Below are 22,291 nucleotides of genomic sequence, written 5' to 3'. Positions count from 1 at the left end.
AATGAAATATTCCACTCATAGCATCAGAGGATCTAGTGAAATTTGACCCTTTCAATCCGCAAGCACAAGAAAACTCCCAAAGACGAGAAGAAATGGAATAATCGATGTAAAAAACGAAAGCTGTTGCCCCAAAACGACGTTCTCTAATTCAAAGTTAATTCCTCACTTGACACCTATCGAAACCGGGCGCTGGTCCATCCCATAACTTTCGAATTCTTACAACGCCACTGACACGACAGCTGCTTCTGCAATCATAATACAAATCACATGTTAAACGTCAAATTGACTCCTCAAAGTTTACAAACAATCCAAGTGCAATGCCCTCGTTTTGTGTTGTCTCCAATTGCGAATATAAATACACGCACGTCGAGAATGTTTCGTTTCACAAGTACGAAGATGTCTAATAGATCAGAAAAACCATCTTTTTAATATAACATTAATTCCCTACAGATTCCCGTACAATTCACCGGATATTCTTGCCAAGTGGATTAAGTTCGCAGATCGCGGTCCGAAGTGGAAACCGTCGCGTTGGAGCGCTATATGCAGTCGTCACTTCTTGCCAAGTGATTTTCGCAATTTGATAACACGCAAATGTTTGAAGAAGGACGCAGTACCGTCGATTACGATTAAGCAGTTCACTGGGAACTTTTTGGATCTGCAAAGTAACGATGACCCGAAGAAAGTAGACTCGAAATTTATTGATAATAATTTTCAAGTAAGAATCCAGAAAAAACTTCATTCAACTCTTTTTCGCCCATCACTCTCTACATTTTTTTACTTCCACGATTGCTCCGCCAGCTTCGTGACTTTCACCCTGCTACCCACCAGTGGGCGATCACTCAGGCGAGTGAGTTTCACTCCGCGGTGAATTGCATCATTCTCGCGAGAAGCTCGGACGAATCCGCGCTAATCAGCTTCCGCCTCCACACTACCTCACCCCCAGCTGATACCATGCTTCAGCGACAAACCCAATTTCAGGGGCGCAGATCAAATCTCACGCGCCGTGCACCCTTTCTCCCTGAAACCTCAGCCCCGGAGACAAAAGGCTCTAACCTGGACACGTAGGCGTTTTTGACGTCAAGCCTAAAGAGGTGCTCCCCTCTGTTAATCACTTGATATAGATCCTCATATGGTAGCTGCAAGGACTTTCAGGAAACATCCACCCGAACTACGGTTTTGAATGAATTGCTCTAACACACTTCAAGGCGCTAATCCAATATGGATTGTTCGCCAAAGATTATTATTATCCACCCGAACTAAAACGTGTGCGTAGACATCCAGGTCTCTGGGGGTGTTATCCCTCGTCGAAGAATGACGGGATAGCGTAGGCAATTTTAATATTACCACGGAGTCCCGGAGCAAACACAAAAACACAGTGGGGGAAAGGGTCGACCTGGTATCGAACACAGAATCGCTGAGGAGTCTCAAAATCCTCACGTATACCAATAAGACGGAACTCGCGGAAAACTCTTCGTGATGGGATGTTCGTAGGCCAAGTAAAACGAAAGGCAGGACTTACGACCACAAAGAGTCATCGTGTGTCATTATTCGCTAGACTTCCCTCCCTCAGTCATCTCCTGGCTTTCCTCCTATCTCTCATACCGTTCCTGCAAAGTTTCTTTTCATGGTCACTCATCTCGTTCCTTCTCTCCTTCCTCTGGTGTTCCCCAAGGCTCTACACTTGGCCCCCTACTCTTCCTGTTTTTTATCAATGACCTCGTCTCCATCCTCACCTGTCCATATTTGCTTTACGCAAACGACCTTAAATTGTTTGCCTCTGTTTCGTCTCCATTGGACTGTGCTCTCTTACAATCCAACCTTGATAATTTAGCCCGTTGGTGTTCGGTCAACAAGCTAACACTGAATGTCAACAAATGTCGCTGGATGCGCTATTCCCTGAAACCTTCCCCATCATCCTTTTCCTATTCTCTCAGTGGTCAACCCCTTTCACTACTCACCTCCTTCAAAGACCTGCGTGTAATATTCGACGACAGGCTTCGTTTCAATTCGCACTTCGTTGACATCATCAATAGAACTTCCAAAATGTCTGGTTTTATCCTACGTTCCTCGTCCGACTTTACCTCAATCCAGCCCTCCTTAACACTCTTCAATTCCCTTGTCAAAAACATCCTTGAATATTGCTGTGTAGTCTGGTCCCCCTACCGCATCCGTGACGGCCGCGCTCTTGAAGCTGTACAACGCAAATTCACCCGGACCCTCTTTTACAAAAAGAACCTTCCACGGGTTGATTATCCGTCACGACTCCGCACCCTCAATCTCCCCTCCCTACAGCAACGCCGTATCTTCCTTGATATGTGTACTCTTTTCAAACTCTGCAATGGTCTGATGGACTGCTCCGCCAACTCGGATATTACTCTCCGTATCGCCTCGTCTCATAACACACGTAATGCGGACATTTTTGATGTACCCTTCGCCGAGCTCGAGATTTACTTTCACTCTCCGATCCCGAGGTTTTGCCCGTCCTACAATGCCCTACAGCTTGGTTCCTTTGACTCTATGTCCCTCTCTAGCTTTAAGCGCAAAATATGCCATTTACTTGCTCCTCCCTCTGAGGACAATATGTAATAAGAAATTTGCTTTCTGTGTATTGTCCTCATTAAATAAATAAATAAATTATAGCGGCCTTCAGTATGTTATGCTAGCGGGTGGTACGCAGTCGTCCGGTGGCGTTTGAAGCTCAGCAGTTTACGCAACTCCGAGAACAGGGTAGGGTCGATCGGCATTCTCTGGTCAGTAACGTCTTCGGCCGGAACTCAAAAGCGTGGGATCCATTCACGACAAAGGGGCTTCGGCGCACGATTGTGCAGAAATGTCGACCAAAGGTATTGCTTCAGTCCACCACGTGAACCTATCGATGATTATGAGGCAATACTTGAAGCCATACGAATCTCGCAAAGGGTGACTTGGTGACTTTACACTTCTGGAACGCGATGCATTGTCTGGCGCAGGAGTTAACATCCTTATTCATTGATGGCCAGAAAGATGCCTGAGTGCGCAAAATCCTGTACTGCATGGAATAACACATCGTTCAATAAGTCCCAGGACTAACTATGAAAACAACATTTTATCGGCAAAATTCTTTATTATTCATCAACATAATCTCCTTCAAGGGTTATACAATCATTCCAACGCTTCTCTAACTTTTCAATGCCATGTTTACAGAACGATTTGTCTTTTGACTCAAAATGAGCCTCAGTAGCAGCGATCACCACCTCATTTGAGCCAAATCTTTTTCCCTGGAATATCTTTTTGAGATCCGCAAAGAGCCAGCAGTCGCTGGGGGCGAATACGGAGAATGAGGAAGCAGTTGGAACCCTAATTGGTTGAATTTGGTCATCGTTTTGATTGACTTGTGGCACGGTGCGTTGCCTTGATGAATGATGTCTTTCTTCTTCTTCATGTGTGGGCGTTTTTTCGCTATTTCGGCCTTCAAACGATCCAATAACACCATGTAGTAGTCGCTATTGATGGTTTTTCCTTTTTCGAGGTAGTCAATGAAAATTATACCATTCGCATCCCAGAATACGGACGCCATCACTTTGCCGGCCGACTGTTGTGTTTTTGGACGCTTCGGGCGGCTTTTACCGGTCGTGCACCATTCAGCTGACTGCCGACTTGACTCCGGAGTGAAATGGTGAATTCATGTTTCGTCCACTGTCACATATCGACGCAAAAAATCCTGTTTATTGCGAGTAAACAGTGCCAAACAGCTCTCCGAATCATTGTTTTTGTTCCATTGTGAGCAAACGCGGCAGCCATTTGGAAAAAACCTTTTTCATAGCCAATTTTTGGTGCAAAATAGTAAATGCACTACCAGTTGATATGTTCACCATCTTAGCTATCTCGCGCACTTTCATTTTGCGGTGACCCATCACGATTTTCAATACTTGCTTGGTGTTTTCAGAAGTTACTCCCTCATTTGGCCGACCCGAACGTTCCGCATCATTTGTATCAGCACGACCGCGTTTCACGTCGAAAACCACCGACAAATGGTTGCTTTCGACCAAGTAGAGTCCGGATAACGTTTTTCAAGCCATTGCTGAGCTTGAACAGTGTTTTTTCCCCATTAGAAAACAATGTTTTATCAACACACGAAACTCGTTTTGGTCCATTTTTTCACGATTGCAAAGGTAGCATCAGTTTAACCACTATAGCTTTCTTGATTATGTTTCGAATTACATCAAATTTTGACACATCTTATCTGAAGGTTGGTACTTCTGGACCTTGGTATATAAATGGCATTATTAGCGCCATTTCTACGCTAGTCCCGGGACTTATTGAACGATGTGTTATATGGCCTTTTCAGAAGTCTCGCAGACTATTTCGAAGGTTGAGCCGAAAAGGGAGAACTCTAGAAATTTGTATTTGGAGTTGTCCCCGAGGCTTTGAAGCACTGCGTCATCATTGTTTGCTTGGGCGATTGCGGAAAAATAGACTGTGGCAGTGATTTTAACCTCGGAAACGCGTGAAAAAGCATCTGCAACTACACAGTATCGGAAGTATTTTATTGCCACGTACGCGGCTAATAGCTCACGATCATAGATGCTGTAGTTCTGTTGAGCTGTATTCAATTTCTTGGAAAAGAAGCTCAACGGCTGCCAGATTTTGTTCACATTTTGGTGAACCTAGGTATCAACGAATACGGCTAAGGGCGCACGCTACACAATCAAGCGTGAGTTTTAGTTTTGGATCCAGACAAGTAGACATTGAAGATTGCTTGATGGTGTGCCGCTTTGGGCAAGAAACGACGATAGAAATTTAACATGCGCAAAAACCTTCGCAGATCCTTGACCGTTTAGGTTGTGAGAAGTCTATGTTGGCCTGAACCTTGTCTGAATTCGATTAGATTTCCTCAAAAAAAACCATGTGGCTTAAAAATTTCACCTGTTGTTGAAGGAATTTGCACTTTTCAACGTTAAGCACAAGACCGGCCTCAAGGAGATGTTGAGAAATGCATTCGAGATGCATATTACCGTTTTCGGAATATCTTCTAGAGCTACAGGGACTTGATGGTACGGTAGTTCAAGGTTCGCGGAAACACGGTAGTTAGCAAGTTTTTGAGTGGCATAGAATAGTGGTCTGAAATGGTCTGAGCATTCAGACATTTGTAATCGCCACACGGTCTCCATTTGCCGTTTGACTTTGGGATCATGTGCAGTGGAGAAAACCAGCAGCTATTTGGTGGTCGGCAACAGCGGGCTTCTGGGGTGATAATGGACGCACCTTCTAGAAAATATGAAAGCCAGTAGTGCGGATGTGGTGCCGTACATCATGCTTCTTTCTGCCTAATATGGAACTACTGATATCCGCCACAACGAAACGCCATGAGAACGTCTGTCGAAGTCCTAGACTTATGTCCACTTGCCTATAGCCGTAAGTGTATATGGTTGAAGAATTTGCCGCCGGTAGTCTGGGTTGATGCGGAATCAGTTTGTGATTCTGGGATACCGGGAGGACGGAGACGTCTGGGCCTGTGTCGATTAGGTAATAGCGCTTACTCAAAGGATCAAATATTGTTAAGCTGCGATCTAGATAGCCGCCGCCAGAGTTCCCAATGAGTTTAGCTTTTTGGAGCCGTGACCGCGCATGGGCTGACACATTTCTTTGCTGTGTTGAGAAAGATACGGTGGTATCAGCAAATTGCAGGAGTCGTTGAGCACGACGCACGACTATCTGATCGCCCATTCTGAGTGGCGGGCCGCCAACGTGTTCGGGACCTACCACTCGGACGCAAAGCTCCCACCGTCGTCGCTAGCTTAGAGGCAATAGCCGCTCAAGCTCGGTAATTTGGCCCGTGACCTCCGGCGACATTTCACTCACCGCAGGACGCGCATGCACCTCGTAGATCTTATCAGCGGTGTTCGCTAACACTTCCAAGGTCCGCACACGCCAAAATGGCCAGAACCTCTACCTCGACCTTGTCCCTGCCTAACTGCTTCATTTCAGGCAGCAATTGGCTCGGAGAGCGGTCGTCTAAGGTGAGCTCCGTCAGCAAGTGATTCACCTTTGCTGACTCACTTACCGATGGTCGCTTGACGAGGGTCCCTCTCTCACTTCCTCTAACACTCCCCCAGAACATCGGCGCCAAGTCCAATTGACTCCTTGTCCAAGGCGACGAGCGCATAATTAAATCTTGTGGCATCAGCTGTGATGCCAGCGAGCGCGAACTGCACTTCCAATTGCCAGGCCCCCGGGCTACGTCGCCAAAACGGTGGCACTCATATTGCCACTGCAGCCACGAGGAGTGCGGATGCGCCGGAGGTATTTGCCACGCCGTTATTAATTGGCATTCGCAACAGTAAACAAATTATCCAGAGGTAATAAAGAGTCGTCCGATCCCCACAACAAACAAAAAACTCAATCACCAAAGCGGAACTCACACCCGGAGCGTAATTACTCGAACCACACTGTCGACAGCGGACTGAAAACCAGACGAACCAACGAAGCAATTTTGTTGGTTCCAAAATTCAAATTTAAATAATCAAATATTTAAAATAAATAAATAATGAATCTGATTTAATCTATTACTTGCAAAGTGGCGAGCACTACCCAACAGTACTGTCTCTATACACAAATAACAGTCAATCGGGAAGAATTTTCTGCTTATCCGACGGAGCTGGTATGCGGAGGGAAGAACCTGATGCTCTCCAGTGACCTTGTACTCAAAACTAGGTCGAGCCTTAACGCATGGAATTGTTGTGTTTGCTCAAGAACGCAGACCTCCCGGAGCTCCTGCAACCACCTTACGAGGGTCCTTTCAAGGTCGACGAGCAAGACTCATATCATTTTAACCTTAACGTCGGAGGCTCGAACAAGAGGGTCTTCTTGACCCGGCTAAAGCTGTTCTTCCCGGAAAAAAGCCCATTCAGGAAGGGAGGCGTACATTGTGGCCATTTTGACTTGCGGGATCCCAACTGAGTTAGCCATGGGTCATCCAATACGCAAGAAATAGTAACAGTTTTGGAAAAAAATACAAAATGTATTGAATAAATCAGAAACAACACTATCTAGATGTACAAATAGTTCGATACCTTCGATATTCTGCAATGATACGTCAGATTTAAAACCTTACTTTTGTTGACGCTTCGTTCAGTCCAAACCTACCTACTACTTGCCTCCTTTCCAAAATCCAGCGCCGTTTGACTAAAAACCATGATTCGTTGAGAGAGCTGTCATCAGTCTAATCGATTTGTTTGAGTCCATTGAAGTTTTCCAAGTCCTATGGACAAGGCAGCATCGACAATGTCATCACTAACGTAAAACAAAACTATTAATGACAAGAAGCCCTGGTGGACTCTGCTTTGGATTTCAAATCTTCAGAATTCCCCTCCTGCTTCTAAATACACTTCCAGTTTACGCTGTCTAAAGCTTATTTCAAATAGATGAATGGCAGGTGGTGCGGTGATTTAAACTCCGCAGCCATCAAGAAAGTTCTCAGCTCCTTATGTTTATCGCTCTGCCTCCATTATTCCGCAATCAACCACGTCTTGTGATGCCCTTTTGGGACGTAGACAATAACTTCATCAAGAGGGTCTGCTTCCCTTCGGGTAGATGTGGTAGCAACACGCGATGGTCACTTCCTAGACCGATGTCATCATCTCTTTTGTTACGCATATTTGGGAGACAACTAAATCTACTACCGATCGCGATATGCCAATCTGATTAGATTCTCGTTGACAGTTAGTAGAAACTCTACTGATCTTGTGGCACACCCTGTGCTCGATGAGGGAGAGGTGCCCTCTTCCGTGTCCTACAAGCTCAAAGGCTCTATTCGCAGTTTTTCGAAATTTGCAGGTTACTGGCCAATAAACAGGGAATATTTTGATAGGGCTGATCTACCGCCTCAAATCGTTTTTGCTTCGGTCGATCTATTGATCGTTTCCCATCGACTTCCATGTTAAGGCCAATATTAGTTAATGAGTTCTCATTAGTCCGAAATACATAACCATACCATCGAAGCCGTCCCTCTCCTAATTTGCCCACGATATGTCCAACTCCATATTGTCCTCAATGCGTATGCAATCATAAAATGGGGCCGATCATCGTCTGTACTCGGTTGGCACCCAAAACCATAAAATGCGACAGGGCGGACAACACTGCGGTAGATTTTGGTTTTGAGACGTTTTTTGTTGCACTGATCACCAAGACCGCCAGCTGTAGAGCACAAATGCATCCAAGTTGCATTGATGCGTGAAGCAGTTACGTGGCGCAGTATATTTAAATCGCCCACTTCTTTGCAGATTGCTGCCACTGATATGGAGTGGATGACAGGGAAGCCCGTCGTCAAAAACTATATTTTATTCAGATTCAATGCTTCCCAAACCTCAACTTCAACAAATTGCTCGAGATCAGCTTTGCTCTGAAACGCTACAGACGAATACATCGGCTGCATAAATCAGCACGTTGGAAACTGGCTGGGCGTTAGATGTCCGGATTACAGTGTACAGAACAAAGAGAAGAGACGGGAGGTCGCCTCCTTAACGAATATTGACAGAGACCTGAAGCAGTTTTTATATATCTGTCACACTTCAAACTTTACTGTTTCAACCGTATGCGACGTCTGAGGATATAGTCGATTTTCGTTTTATAATTCCCCCTATCTCAAACTTTTGATAAACTATGTATTACTAAATACACATACACATAATACATGTCCGTAAAGTCGACTATACGCTCACCACCCTCACTCCGCGCCGTCTGACTTTTCACCCACATGATCATTAAGATCGCCCACAATGATGATATAATTTTCGGCAGGCACATTGCAAGCCTTTGTGTCAAGTAGTTGCCAGAAGGCATTTTTATCGGCATATGGTCGACCTGTCTGTGGTGCGTATGCAATAAAGAAGTGAAGAGTGCAATCAGCTGACATAATGGTTAGCTTCATTATCCTATCATCAAATCGCTCAAATGCTTGAATCTCACCACGCCCTCAGAGATGGCAATGTCGACACTATATTGATTGCGTTGGCAACCAAAATATAGAAGTTTACAGTCACTTTATCGCCTTTGAATGCTATGTCGCACATCACACCATCGTGATGTCGATGCACCTCTTCCGAGGGCTCTTGCAGGTTTCTCAGTCCTACCAATGATTACAAAGTACAACCATTTGCACATCTCTAAAAGCACTCCGCAAACTCTATTATGACGTCACATTTGTATGACAAATCTGAATGGAACAAATTATTCAGTATGAAGACTAAGTTGAAATTGGTAGAAATAAGCAAATTATGCGACTACCCAGTGTAGTCTTTTTAGTACCACAAGTACTAAATTTGGCACCGTTTGAAACCATCAATACCTGAGCCTTTTTTCTTATTTCTAGAGAGCTTTTTTTATTTAAGTAGGTACTTTTCAGTACTTTTCAACAAAAACCGAAACCAAGTTAATATCTGGCAAAATCACTTCTTGCAGAATCACAAAATGACCGAAAAGATGGGGTGGTAATATTACTTGCCTATGCCAACTTCGTGTAATAGGTAAAAATTTCCAAAAAATCGTGAAAACAAATCAGCGGTTTCGATAAATTCAGTCCATCATTTCATAAAATGTATAAAATATCCCACCAAGTTGGACATAATGTGGAACAACCCAATGCGGTAGCTGGCAGTTTGAAAAAAGTCAAGGGCCAAAAGCGCCGCGACATTGGAAGATGTCACATCATGCAAAGCGGACAGGTTCACTTCTAGAGCATACGCAGAGTGTTATGGTCAGCGAAGTCTTATAGTCGCTAGAAGAACCTCGTTCACCTCCGAAAATAACTGAGAAAACAGGACTTGTTAACACCGATAAAGGAAACAAGCCATACATGCAACCGACACATTGTGACGGGAATCAATGAAGCCGGGGCTTCAAAGCGACCAGAGTGAATAGATTGGAATTTATAGCCTAGAACTCTAATGTGCTGAGTTTTAATTTTCTCTCCCAGTAGCAAAACGACCCCAAGTACACTTCCTTTTCTGCATGAGAATGGTTAAGTATAATATCCCACGTCTACTCTGTATACCTCTCCAATCGGTAAACCTTAACATTTGTGGCATGCCTCCTCCAAAACTGATTTCAGAAAGGTATTTATTTATTTATTTATTTATTTATTTATTTATTTATTTATTTATTTATTTATTTAATTAACGGACAACAAACAGAAAGAATTCCAATTAATTATTGTCCTCAGGAGGAGGAGAAAGCAAAAAACTTATCCTACGTTTAAAACTACTTAAAGTAGGGAAGTTAAAAGGACCAAGCTGTTTTGCATTATAATTTCGGCAAAGCCTGGGAATCGGGGAGTGAAAATAGACTTCGAGCTCCGCGAAAGACACGTTGAAAATATCTGCGTTACGTGTGTTATAAGACGCAGGACGGCAGGTGATCTCATTAGCGGCGGAGCAGTCCATCAGGCCCGAGGAAAGTTTAAAGAATGTGCATAGATCCAGATAGGATCTACGCTGTTGTAGGAAGGGAAGATTTAGAAAGCGGAGGCGGGAGGGGTAATCCACACGAGGGAAGCTTTTCTTAAAGAAGAGAGAGCGGCTGAATTTACGTTGTACATTTTCAAGGGCAAGACAATCACAGTTACGAGTGGGTGACCAGATCACGGAGCAATACTCGAGGGTATTCCTCACAAGGGAATTGAAGAGAGCTAAGGGGGGTTGGATGGAGTCAAAATCAGCGGAGGAGCGAAGAATAAAGCCTGACAATTTTGCTGCTCGATTGATGACATTGAGGCAATGGGTGTCAAAGCGGAGCTTATTGTCGAAAGTGACTCCGAGGTCTTGAGTGGAATTTAAGCACATAGAGTGACACTTTCTGACGTTTAGCGCTAAACCATTAGTCGAGCACCAACGAACCAGAGTGTCCAGGTTATTCTGAAGGGAAACACAGTCCATAGGCGACGATATAGCGGAAAACAGTTTAAGGTCGTCAGCATAGAGCAAACAGGGACAAGTAAGGAGGGAAGGAAGGTCGTTAATCTTCTTCTTTTTCTTCAGCCTTTGTCCCGTTCACAAGCGGGGTCGGCTCGTCGTGATCGGCTTCGCCATTTGGCTCTATCGAATGCCTGATCTGGGTGCAATCTCGAGGCTTTCAAATCCCCATCCAGCGTATCAAGCCACCGTTGCTTAGGTCTGCCTTTTGGTCGTTTACCATCAACTTTGATGTTCAGACCAATCTTGGCAAGTGAATTCTCATTTGCACGAATTGCGTGACCATACCATCGAAGACGCCTCTCTCGCAACTTTTCCACGATCGGTGCAACCCCATAACCATCGCGGATATCCTCATTTCGGATATGATCTAAACGTGTGACGCCACTAGTCCAACGTAGCATCTTCGTCTCCATTACCGCAAGACGCCGTTCATTGTTTTTTATGGTCGGCCAACACTCAGAACCATAGAGAGCGACTGGACGGACGACATTGCGGGAAATTTTAGATTTGAGACGTTCGTTGATACATCGATCACAAAGGACACCAGTTGTGGAACACCACTTCATCCAGGTTGCGTTAATGCGTGAAGCAATTTCATAACGCAGTTCTCCATTGGCTGATAGCGTTGACCCGAGGTATTTAAATCGCTCAGTTCTGGGCAGATCACTGCCGCTGACAGTGATTGTGCCTGTTTCATGGGGATCGGTCGTCAAAAATTCAGTTTTGTTTAAATTCAATCTGAGACCGTGTTGCATGAGGCAATCATTCCATTTTTGAACAAGTTGCTCGAGATCATTTTTGCTATGAGATGCTAGGAAAACATCATCTGCATAAAGCAGTGTGTAGGGCGCTGGACGTTGGATATCCCGTGTGACGGTGTCCATAACAAGGACAAAGAGGAGTGGTGAGAGGGCACTTCCTTGATGAACACCAACAGAGACACGAAGCGATTTTGATACACCCGCCATACTTCGAACTTTACTTTTCGGATCGTGGTAGAGCAATTGAACCCAGCGCACGAGTTCTTCTAACACGAAGTGTTGTGGTAAAGCATACCAGATGAGTTCGTGTGGTACACGGTCAAACGCTTTCTCTAGATCCAGAAAGGCAATGTAAAGAGGCCGATGCTTCTCACGGTGTTTCTCCATGAGTAACCGCGCAGCGTGTATTGCGTCAGTAGTTCCGCAGTTCTTGACAAATCCGGCTTGATTCACGGTTATTTCAACGATTTCGCGAATACGGTTGTCAAGAATGCGTTCAAAAATCTCCATGGTATGGGAAAGTAACCGGATCGGACGGTAATTTGAACATTGTGCTGGGCTACCTTTCTTTTTCCATATTGGAACAGTGGTACTTTCTTGCCAGTAAGATGGTGTTCTTCCTTCCTGAATAACCCGGTTAAAGAATTCACTGAGCCACAGTGTTGGGTCCCAGCTCTTCGCTTTCCAGAGCTCAGATGCGATGTCGTCAGGTCCTGTTGCTTTCCCCGATTTCATTTGTTTTATTGCCTCCTCGACTTCAGTTGCGCTGACTGGTGGAACTGCTCCAAATGTCGGCAATGATTGTGGAAGTGGAGGATGAGCAAATTCTTCAGTTGAAATCTGCTCGAAGTATTCTCGCCATCTATCCGTTGCGGCTCGACGGTTGGTAAGCAAAGTACCGTTCTTATCATTAACACAACAGAAATGTTCGATATCCTGTGTGCGTTCATCACGGCTTTTAGCAAGTCGATAAAGATCTCTCTCGCCATCCCGAGTGTCCAGTTTATCGTAAAGATTTTTGAAATGGTTTGCTCGGGTGACAGCGACCGCTTTCTTTGCTTCCCGGTTGGCATTCTTATAAATTTGCCAATTAGCAGGTGTTTTATCGTCGAGAAATTTGTGGTAGAGGCGTTTCTTTTCACGGACCTTCATTTCAACATCATCATTCCAAAGCCAAGTATCTCGGTTGATGTACCGCTTACCCGGTTTGGTGACCCCGAGGGTTGCAGAGGCCGCTTTGTGGATCGTGTCTTTCATTTGGTTCCATGATTCTTCCACAGTCGTAATGGTTGGCAATTGTATGAGTGAGACCGTTTCTACTTCCTTCTCACCAAATCGCCACCATTTAATGCGCGGCGGGCCAGTGCGTTCCTCACGCTGTTTTATCGGTGGCTTAATTCGCAGGACGGCAATCAACGGCCGATGTTGAGGTGCGATGGTCTCATAGGGAACGACTTTGCAATCAGTGACAGTGGCAAAGTGTTGGCGTCTTATGAGAATATAGTCGATTTGCGTTTTATTGTTCCCACTATAAAATGTGGGAAGATGAGACAATCGTTTGATGAACCATGTATTCATAAGTACAAGGTCATGGGTGTCCGCAAAATCGATTATACGCTCGCCACCTTCATTGCGCGCTCCGAACCCCTTTCCCCCATGGCACCTGTTACCGTCTGCCTTTTCACCCACATGACCATTAAGGTCGCCGGCAATGATTATGTAATCGTCAGCAGGCACGTGACAAGTCTTTTCATCGAGAAGTTGCCAGAAGGCATCTTTCTCGGCATCAGGTCGACCTGTCTGTGGTGCATACGCGGTGAAGAAGTGCATAGTGCGATCAGCTGATATAATGGTGAGCTTCATCAGCCGATCATCAAATCGTTCGACTTCTTTAATGGCATCACGGAAACCCTCTGAGATGGCAATGCCAACACCATATTGAGTGTGTAGGTTACCAAAATAGAGAAGTTTGTAGCAATTTTTACCGCGTTCGCGTTCAATGTCGCAGCTTTTGGCACCAGACCATCGGGTTTCTTGCAGAGCGCAGATGTCAATGCGCCTTTTCCGAAGGGCTCTTGCGAGTTCCTCCGTCTTTCCAGTTAGGGTACCAACATTTAGCGTGCAGACACGTATTTGTTTTGTTCGTTGTGTGCGGACTAACTTGCTTACGTCCTGACGCCGTCCATGCGTCAAGAACCCTTGCCCATTTCTCGACAGGACCGGGGCCCGTCCTGCCGCGTCGACTGAGGTGGACGCCCTAGCATTTCTTCGAGGCTTATGACTCAATCCGATCATCATGTTTGTAACGACATTCTATGCATTTTCTTGGTCGACCTGTCGCGGGGCCTGTCACCAGAAGGAAGGTCGTTAATAAAAAATAAAAATAGCAAAGGACCCAGAATAGACCCCTGTGGGACGCCAGAAGAGGGGGAGAAGGAGCGGGAAGTACAGCCGTCAAAAGAGACGCGGCAGGATCGGTTAGAAAGGTAAGAGGCAAGCCATAAAACAAGTGGTATGGGAACGTTTAGGGACGAGAGTTTGGATAGAAGTATCTTGTGATTTACAGTGTCGAAGGCTTTCGCGAAGTCAGTGTAAATGGTATACACTTCTTGCCGTGAATTTAGACATTTGGCGACAAAGTTGGTAAAGTCAAGCAGGTTGGAGGCAGTGGACCTACGCTAAACAAAGCCGTGCTGCTCTTTCACTATGTGGTGGCCAAAGTGAGCGGACAACCAGTCGCTGACATATCTTTCCAGGATTTTGGAACAGGAGGAGAGGAGGGAAATGGGACGGTAATTCTCGGTAAGCGAACGATCGCCACTTTTGTGAATGGGGATAATGAGAGCCTCTTTCCACAAGCCCGGAAAATGATTCTCTTCAAGGCTTTTGTTGAAAATAAGAGATAGGGGAAGGGAGATGGACTTACCAGTTTTGATCAAAAAGAGGTTTGGAAGACCATCGTAGCCAGGAAAGCTAGAAATAAAACTTGCCCCGATGTTCTTCAATACCTTTCTAATTCGATGCTTTTCCCGTTGAGGCCTACTTTTTTGAAGGGGATGCTCTGTGATCGCAACCCAGCGCGCCTTTCGATATCGCTTTAATTTAACCCGCCGGAACCTGTCACGCACCGGAAATCAATCGTTATGTAGATCACTACGTTCAGACAAACTGCAAGTGTTACAAGAGGCAACGAGAGCTTCAATATTCAGATCCCCCCGCCGTTTTGCGCACAAACATGTGCATGCCCTTGGAATTTCCAATCGTTCTGTGAGGAGAATTCTTCATGATGATCTTCATTTTCATGCTTACAGGATGTAGATTGTGCAGGAACTTTCTGAAAGTGATTTCATTCTCGGATAAACGAGTTTCTTCTCGAAGTCGTTGTTATTACAGGAATTTGTTCCCGACGGTTAGATGAGTTGGAGTTAGGGGACGTTTGGTTCCAATAAAGCGGTGCAACGGGACACACTTCAAAAGAATCAACGTCTGTTTTGAGGAAACACTTCCCAAAAGGTCAAATTTCAGTTAGGGGCGACTCGGAGAGGCGGATCCGCTCTCCCGATTTGGTCCCCTGTAATTTTTTTCTTTTGGTTTTTTCCGTGTTTATGGGAACCGTCCAATTACAAGCTGTAACCGTTGCTCCGTTCTTCAATAAGATAGGCATATTCTCGCCCGGGAATGATTTCTTCAAAAATTAGCAGTAAATGTATTGTAGTAAACTCTTATTAGAAACAAATTCCCCAAAAAATCATAAGGAAATAATTCGAAATATATATGCCATTCATGAAGTCCTTTAAATATTCCAGATGACACTCGAAGAACAACAGGACGTAAACTGCCGGCTTTGTGGTCTTTGTTGTAAAAGTATCGAAACATTCACAACAAACTTTGAAGTCTTCGGAATGATAAAAAAGTGTTTTCCTACTTTGAATATTCAGCAAGACGACGACTTTCCCAAGAACATATGTACAACCTGTCTTGACCGACTTCACCTATTTTCCGAATTTGTAGATGAAGTGCTCAGAACCCAAAAAGACTTAGAAAGCAAATTCAACAATGAACAGAACCAACTTCAAATAATGAATATTGAAAAGTCACTAAAAATCAAGCAAGAGCCAGTTATCAAAGTGAAACAGGAAGTAAACGAAGGAGTTCACAGTACGACAAGCGATGACTTAGAAAATGAAGGCAACGACGAACAAGACGACTGTGATCAAAAGTCCCAACTTCATTACCATCTGCCAATAGTTAATTCAGAAGAAATCATCAATAATTGTGACATTATGGAAATTATATCATTGGATGATGCATTCATAGATATTCCAGACGATGATTTTGGTGAAGAGACTCCGACCCCCACTCAAGAGCCAGTAAAAATACAAACTTTCAAAAACATCGACGATCATAACTATGCAAAATCAGCTGCTGAAAGTACGGAAATATCAAAAGAGCCGTGCTATAAAACAGAAACCAATGAAGACCATGACTTGGATGTTCAAATATCGTCAGAACCCAACATCGTTGTTATAGACGAAAGTATAGTTAAATCGGGTCCTACCATTCCCTGTTTCCAATGTGATATTTGTGCCCTAGTCTTTCTTCATGAATCCACATTAAACGAACACAAAAGCCTTTATCATGCTCCAGCCATTCGAATATGTGTTCCATGTAACTTACATTTCGATTCATTCTATAAATTCCTCAAACATAAAAATAAATTTCATAAATTCGGTAAAAAACAATTAGCGAAGAAGAAAACCAATTTAAATTGTCCAATGTGTGAAAAGACGTTTACCAGTAAATTGGCCTTGAATAATCACCGGAAATACATTTGTGATCATCAATATGAACAAGAGTATGAATGCAAGCATTGTGGCAAGAAGTTAAGTAGGTGGAGTTTGTTGCGACATCATGAGAAGATTTGCAGACAGGAAACTGATCTAACGATGGTGGGCGAAAAACAAGGTAATTAATTAGTAATTTTTTGAATATATTACAATCATCTGTTTATTGTTATTATTGGAGCATAATCTTGATGCATGGTGTCTCTAAAGAAAAGAACTCATTATTATCCCTGCTAACATCACGGCCATGATTGGACTTTGTATAGAATGTCTGATGGGAAAAATTCACCAATGTGAACTATTTCCACTATAGGTAACCCGGAATCGTTTATCGCATTACCTCAGGTTAAGCTTACTCAGTGTAGGAATACGTCCCCGTGATTCAGCCAATCTCAGCTATCCTGATATTTCGCCTACCCATCTCCATTTTTTCGCCTTAAAATACCCTTGTTCGCTGAGCAGCTGGATTAAATAATAGTCAATCTCACCGTGCTTTTGATTGAATCACGGCCGCATGTCTTTAATGAGTGGCGCAATTCGCCTACATTACGATTCTCTTCCCCAAAATTGCTGCCAATGGCTGATAGTGCGAGCTCTTCCTTACAGGAGACGGCTTCCTGATTCTCGCGTTTTCTCAGGTTTATAAACCTCCGCTCAGCAGCATGAAGTACGATCGGAATAACTCCTGCTATCACCATTTCTGTGGGCTCTGAGACGGTACGCTTGCGCTTGCGGTACACCTCCTTACTGAGGGAACATACGCATACATTCTAGCTGCAGCCTTGTCTGCGGTGTTGGGAATCTGCCCGAAGTAGCTCATCTTCGTCTCTATCATGATGTCAAGGTATTTCATCATCGGCTTCGACAAGACCATCGTTTCATTAACCTGAATAGGGAGGACTGTGGAAACCCTCTCCTTGGCCAGGACGACGATTGCTTAGCTATTCATCTGCTGGCTCACCGGATGACCATTCTCAGTGTGTGAGTGTGTTCAACCGTGCGTGCGGCAACCAGTGCTGCAGCATCATCCGCATATCCGACCAAATTCAATTCATCGGCAACCTCGATTGTAGCAGACTATCGAATAAAGTGTTTCAAAAGTCCGGGCGAAAGATAGAACCCTGAGCCCCCCGATGTGGTCTTCACGTTGCGCTATCCTTACCAGGTCTGGAAGAGCAGGGCACGATCCTTTAAATTGATTCTCAATATCTGCAAAACGTACCCTGGAATATGGAGACGATTTTCCAAGGCCTCAAACATGTAGCATCATCTCGCAAAATTGAAGGCGTTTCTTATATCTAACATCACAAGGAGCACAACTCGTCGTCAACATAAGTAGTCTCCCGTAACACGTATTGCCTCATGTAGTCTTCACTTGATGAACTTCTCAAGCAGTTTTCCTGCTTTGTTCAACGGTACGCTGACAGCACCTCGGGGTCGTCTTTACCCTTGCTTATTAGCACAAGCCTCTCAACCTTCCAGCGGGAGGGAAAAACATTCGCTGCCAAAAACGTGTTGAATGCACAGAGTATAGCAAATCCAGCTTATACTTGAATACAATTTTCAGCACTTCGATGGGAATACCATCCGGGCCTTGGTGGTTTTTCGCTCTTCATGGACAAGACAGCTTCTTCCAGTTCCTTTACAGTGAAACTCGTCGACAGCGTCAGCTCGTATGATGTGGACAGGGAAAAATACCTACGCGATTTCTTCCACCTTTACTTCGATCAAACAGGGTGATCGATGGACGGCGAGTTTTTTGTAACCAGCTTATATCCGATGCCCTGTTAACGTTGCTGATAAGCTGCTGCCAATAACGTACCTTTTACCTATTGATTTCGTGGCGAGCGCCTTTTTCGCTTTCTTGTATTCTGTGGATCTTAGCGTTATGTCATCTTGACCTCGTGCACTCTAAGCAATCTGCCAAAGTCCGAGGCAGTTCCTTCGTAGACAAGCAATTTCAGCTGCCCAGGTAACTTCTCGTAACGGAATCTTATTTTGTGCATTGCATGCCGCAGTTCTTCCGTCCGCGTCTTGTGGCTCATTTACCCATTTGATCAGGTGGCAATCTCCAAAATTTGTGTGAGTCGAGAATCTAGTTAAGCGAACTCATTCGAATGCACTTGGTTCCAAGTCTCCTCCAACGAAAACTCCTCTTCCGTGTTTCGGATCTCGTCCTCCAAAGCGCATAGCGTATTCCGAAAAGAAGACATAGGGTCGTCCAGTGTGAGGTAAACGCTAAAAAGTCACTGCCGCACAACGAACCCAAACGAAACAATCTCCTAGCCCATGAGCCCACTGCATCTCTCACCCAGATAGTAGCAGTGCGAGATATATCGACATACTACGATGATGAGCTCCTATCTCGCTATTGCTTGGTGAAGAGCAACAATTCAACTCTTTGTTCTTGAACTATCTGCCATGTCAGGTCGTGAGTAGTTGCACTCGCATATTCGCTTGCTACTTGGTACTTGACTTTTCACTTTCTGCGACTCTTCTTTGAAGACCTGGCTCCGTCCGGAACCAGGAATATGAGCCACATCTTCTTTCTGCAAAAAAACACAGCATTTTTCTGATTCTTCACTTTGTGCCCGGGTTCACTACATTTGAAACACTAAGGGCTTCTGTTCTGCCCTTTGTAAACCTCTGCTATGGGCTTGTAAGCCCAGTAGGTTGGAACTACCGGTCGTCTTATTCTGCAACTGATCCATCTGATGTTTTTCTCCCGCAATGAAGAAGCTGGCCCGCTGTCTCCCAAGAGACAGAGACAAGGGTCCATTTTTGCCCTCTGGAGATAGCTCCCACTTTGAGGTTGCTTACATCTGAATAATCCCTTTTTATCGCCTCCTCCACCTTTTCCGTATTCACGAGACAATCCAGCAGATCCCTTATTTCGACGGTGCACATGAGTTATGGCGGGGAAATCACTGCTTTCGTGTTTAAAATGCTCTGAACTGTATCCCAGAACGTATTATTATTGTCTGTCTTCGAGCTTGAAATATATATCACCGCTTTGCGTCCGCTATAACATCTACCCCAGCGCTGATGTAGTCGCCGTAGTTGACTTCAATTTTGCTATAGTGTAGTCACTGCCATCGCTACTCAACTTAGCAAGTTGTTGTTGAATTTTATTCGATACTCCTTGGTTCGTTTTTTTAATACCCTTCGCAAAATTCTTCTTCCGGCGTCTTTGGCAGCAGATCCCCGCTGTTTTCTCCTCGTCTCCTTTTTGTTCATCCCGTGGCGCACCCGATGGCATCTCTCTTTTTTGGCCTTTTTCACTACTAGTTCTTTATACTTTTTCAGTAGGTGATTGTTGTAGCTTCACCTTCTTGCAAAGAAATTTATAGAAGAATCTCCCGTTTTAACTGTGACAAGCGGTACGCGTGGTGTATTATCGCTCCTTCTAGAAATATCGGCGATTGTCGGTTGTGTCGTCGTAATTGTTGTTACTGTTCATGTTATCATTTCATTTTGAGATTCAGCTATAAGCGATTATCTCCGCTAGAAACTGCAATTGCCTTAAATGGTTTCCGTGATTTTCTATGCAAGCATGGAGGTCGTGGATGGATTAACACAAATCCTTATGCGAGTTTGTTTTCAGAGCCGAGATCAGGTACTAGTCAAGAGTCCAACTCAACTGAGTCTCTACTATCAACTTAATGGTCTTACAGCTCCGATCGTACTTGCACCCCTGCAAAGATTATTATCGAAACGGAGGAAGCTGTAACATTGACCTGAAAGCCATTTCGACGAGATGTCTCTCTGGTATAGTAAGGTAACAGAATACTACAGCGTCAGCTCATGTGCAACCTATTTCGAATCGTTTGCCATATCATACGAGCATCCTGTGCCGCGTCGTTTTCGCCTCTTACGTTAGTTCACCCTTAGGCTGACTGTCGAAGTTACCAGCTAGGAGGTATGGATCATTGCCATCCGACTACTTGGTCCTGTCTATCCGAGCTCATTTGGCTGGCTAGGTTTGAGGTATTGGTATAGTTCTGTTTGAATCCAATAAATACTCTCAAAGTGTACCAAATTCTTTTTAATTAAACCAAGTTTACCCAACAAAAAAAGTATAGTAAACGGTGTTAGTGATGCTGAACCGAGAAATAGTATCGACATAAAAAATTCAGAATAGGTTTGTAGTGAAACATTAGAAAATAGGATGATCACCACAAATTATTTATAATGAACAGTCCTTGATTCGGGTGGTCAAACAACCATCCTGAGTAGTCGAAGACGACCTAGAGGGAAGAGCCATCCCAAAAACTAAAAGAAATTAACTAAGTCACTGTGAAGGTCTACTCGCAATTACTGAAGCTCCATCAAAGCGCTCGGTTGACAGATTTTTCCAGTACATTTCTGAAGCGTCGTACTATATTATTATTAACTTTATTTGTGTTGATACTGGAACAGGATGTATTTTGAGGCTTAGATTTCACATAGATGCATCACTGTGATTTTTTGCAGATTTTCCGGTTGGATAGGAAACCTGTTTGACTTTTTGGGGCACAGCTTTTGGGCTCTCACTCCTCTATGTTCCACACAATATCAAAAGTAAGATGGTCTTCGAAAATCCCTTTCATTTGATAATCCACATGACCATATTCGTCATCATCATCAACGGCGCAACAACCGATATTCGGTATAGACCTGCCTTAATAAGGAACTCCAGACATCCCGGTTTTGCGCCGAGGTCCACCAATTCGATATTCCTGACCATATTCTGTGAAAAAAATGTACACCTCCTTTCCCAAGTATAAGGAGCCCCCCTTCAAACCCAACACAAAATGGCGCGTTTCACGCAAAACCTTAAAGAAAAAATCGTGGACCACCATAGGCACTCCTCCCATTCGATGTGAATCCGTTCTCACCGGACGTTAGCGACGTAATCGCAAGCCATCCTTCTATCCAGTAAAAATAAGAGTGTATCTCCACGAAAAAAAAAAATCATCGAGCTACTACCCCACCCCCTTTCTTGTCAGGATCCATTTCTTCGCTGAAAAAAAGTCAATCTTTTATATTCTCGAAGGCAAATTATAAAGACTTTAACAAACTCACGACACCTTGCCCCACGAAATACCAACAACTACGGTACTAGGCTGGCGCAAGGCCTTGATTCTCCTCAGAAACGAGTAATTCACTTAACGTCAGACTTCAGAAAGTTCTACTTCTTTTGATCTTCACAGCGCAGCAACATTGCACTTCGAACTCCAATTACACACCATCGTCCGACAGCAAGTGCCACTCAAAAGAAAATGATAAATAAGATGTAATGATCACGGAGAGGGTAAAAAGCAATTTGGGAAAAGTAAGCGGTGTAAAAGTGGTGGAGAAGGGGTAAAAATTGTGTATTAGCAAATGCATACCGTTTTAAAGTTGTAACGAAAGAGGCGAAAGAAATAATGCACATGTACCAGAAGGCGGTACACTATAGGTTTTTTAGTAAGGCAATGGCTTGCGCAATTTTCGAAATTCGATTTTTTTATAATTTTTAGTTTTTAAAAACAAAAAACAGGGTACACGTGTGGTTCACACGATAAGTATACATTTATACAATAAGTAGTAAAAATTTCATAAGAATCGGTTCAATAGATTCGGAAAAATCAATGTCATAGTTTTGATAAAAACACCTTTAAACTTTTTGTCTAAAGATTTTGCTGCGAAATTCAAAGCGTCACTAACGTTTCAAATATCGATTAAGCAGGATCATGAGGCCAACATGTTTTTTTGA

The 22,291-nt window shown here is 44.0% G+C and overlaps 1 protein-coding gene across 1 annotated transcript in view; it reads left to right on the top strand.

Annotated features, from left to right (window-relative positions):
* Positions 1 to 29: 29 nt before the first annotated feature.
* Positions 30 to 22,291, top strand: part of LOC119652199 (zinc finger protein 34) — a 30,409-nt gene continuing 8,147 nt past the window's right edge. The window contains exons 1-3 of the mRNA XM_038056144.1: positions 30 to 388; positions 451 to 715; positions 15,517 to 16,675. Coding sequence (XP_037912072.1) covers positions 318 to 388; positions 451 to 715; positions 15,517 to 16,675 — 1,495 coding nt within the window. The 5' untranslated portion in view covers positions 30 to 317. The remainder of the gene's footprint in view (positions 389 to 450; positions 716 to 15,516; positions 16,676 to 22,291) is intronic.

This window comes from Hermetia illucens, chromosome 1 (assembly GCF_905115235.1).
Source record: "Hermetia illucens chromosome 1, iHerIll2.2.curated.20191125, whole genome shotgun sequence".
NCBI classification, from domain to species: Eukaryota; Metazoa; Arthropoda; class Insecta; order Diptera; family Stratiomyidae; genus Hermetia; species Hermetia illucens.
The sequence above is the reverse complement of the archived record's forward strand: the minus strand, read 5'-3'. Positions and strand labels throughout refer to the sequence as shown.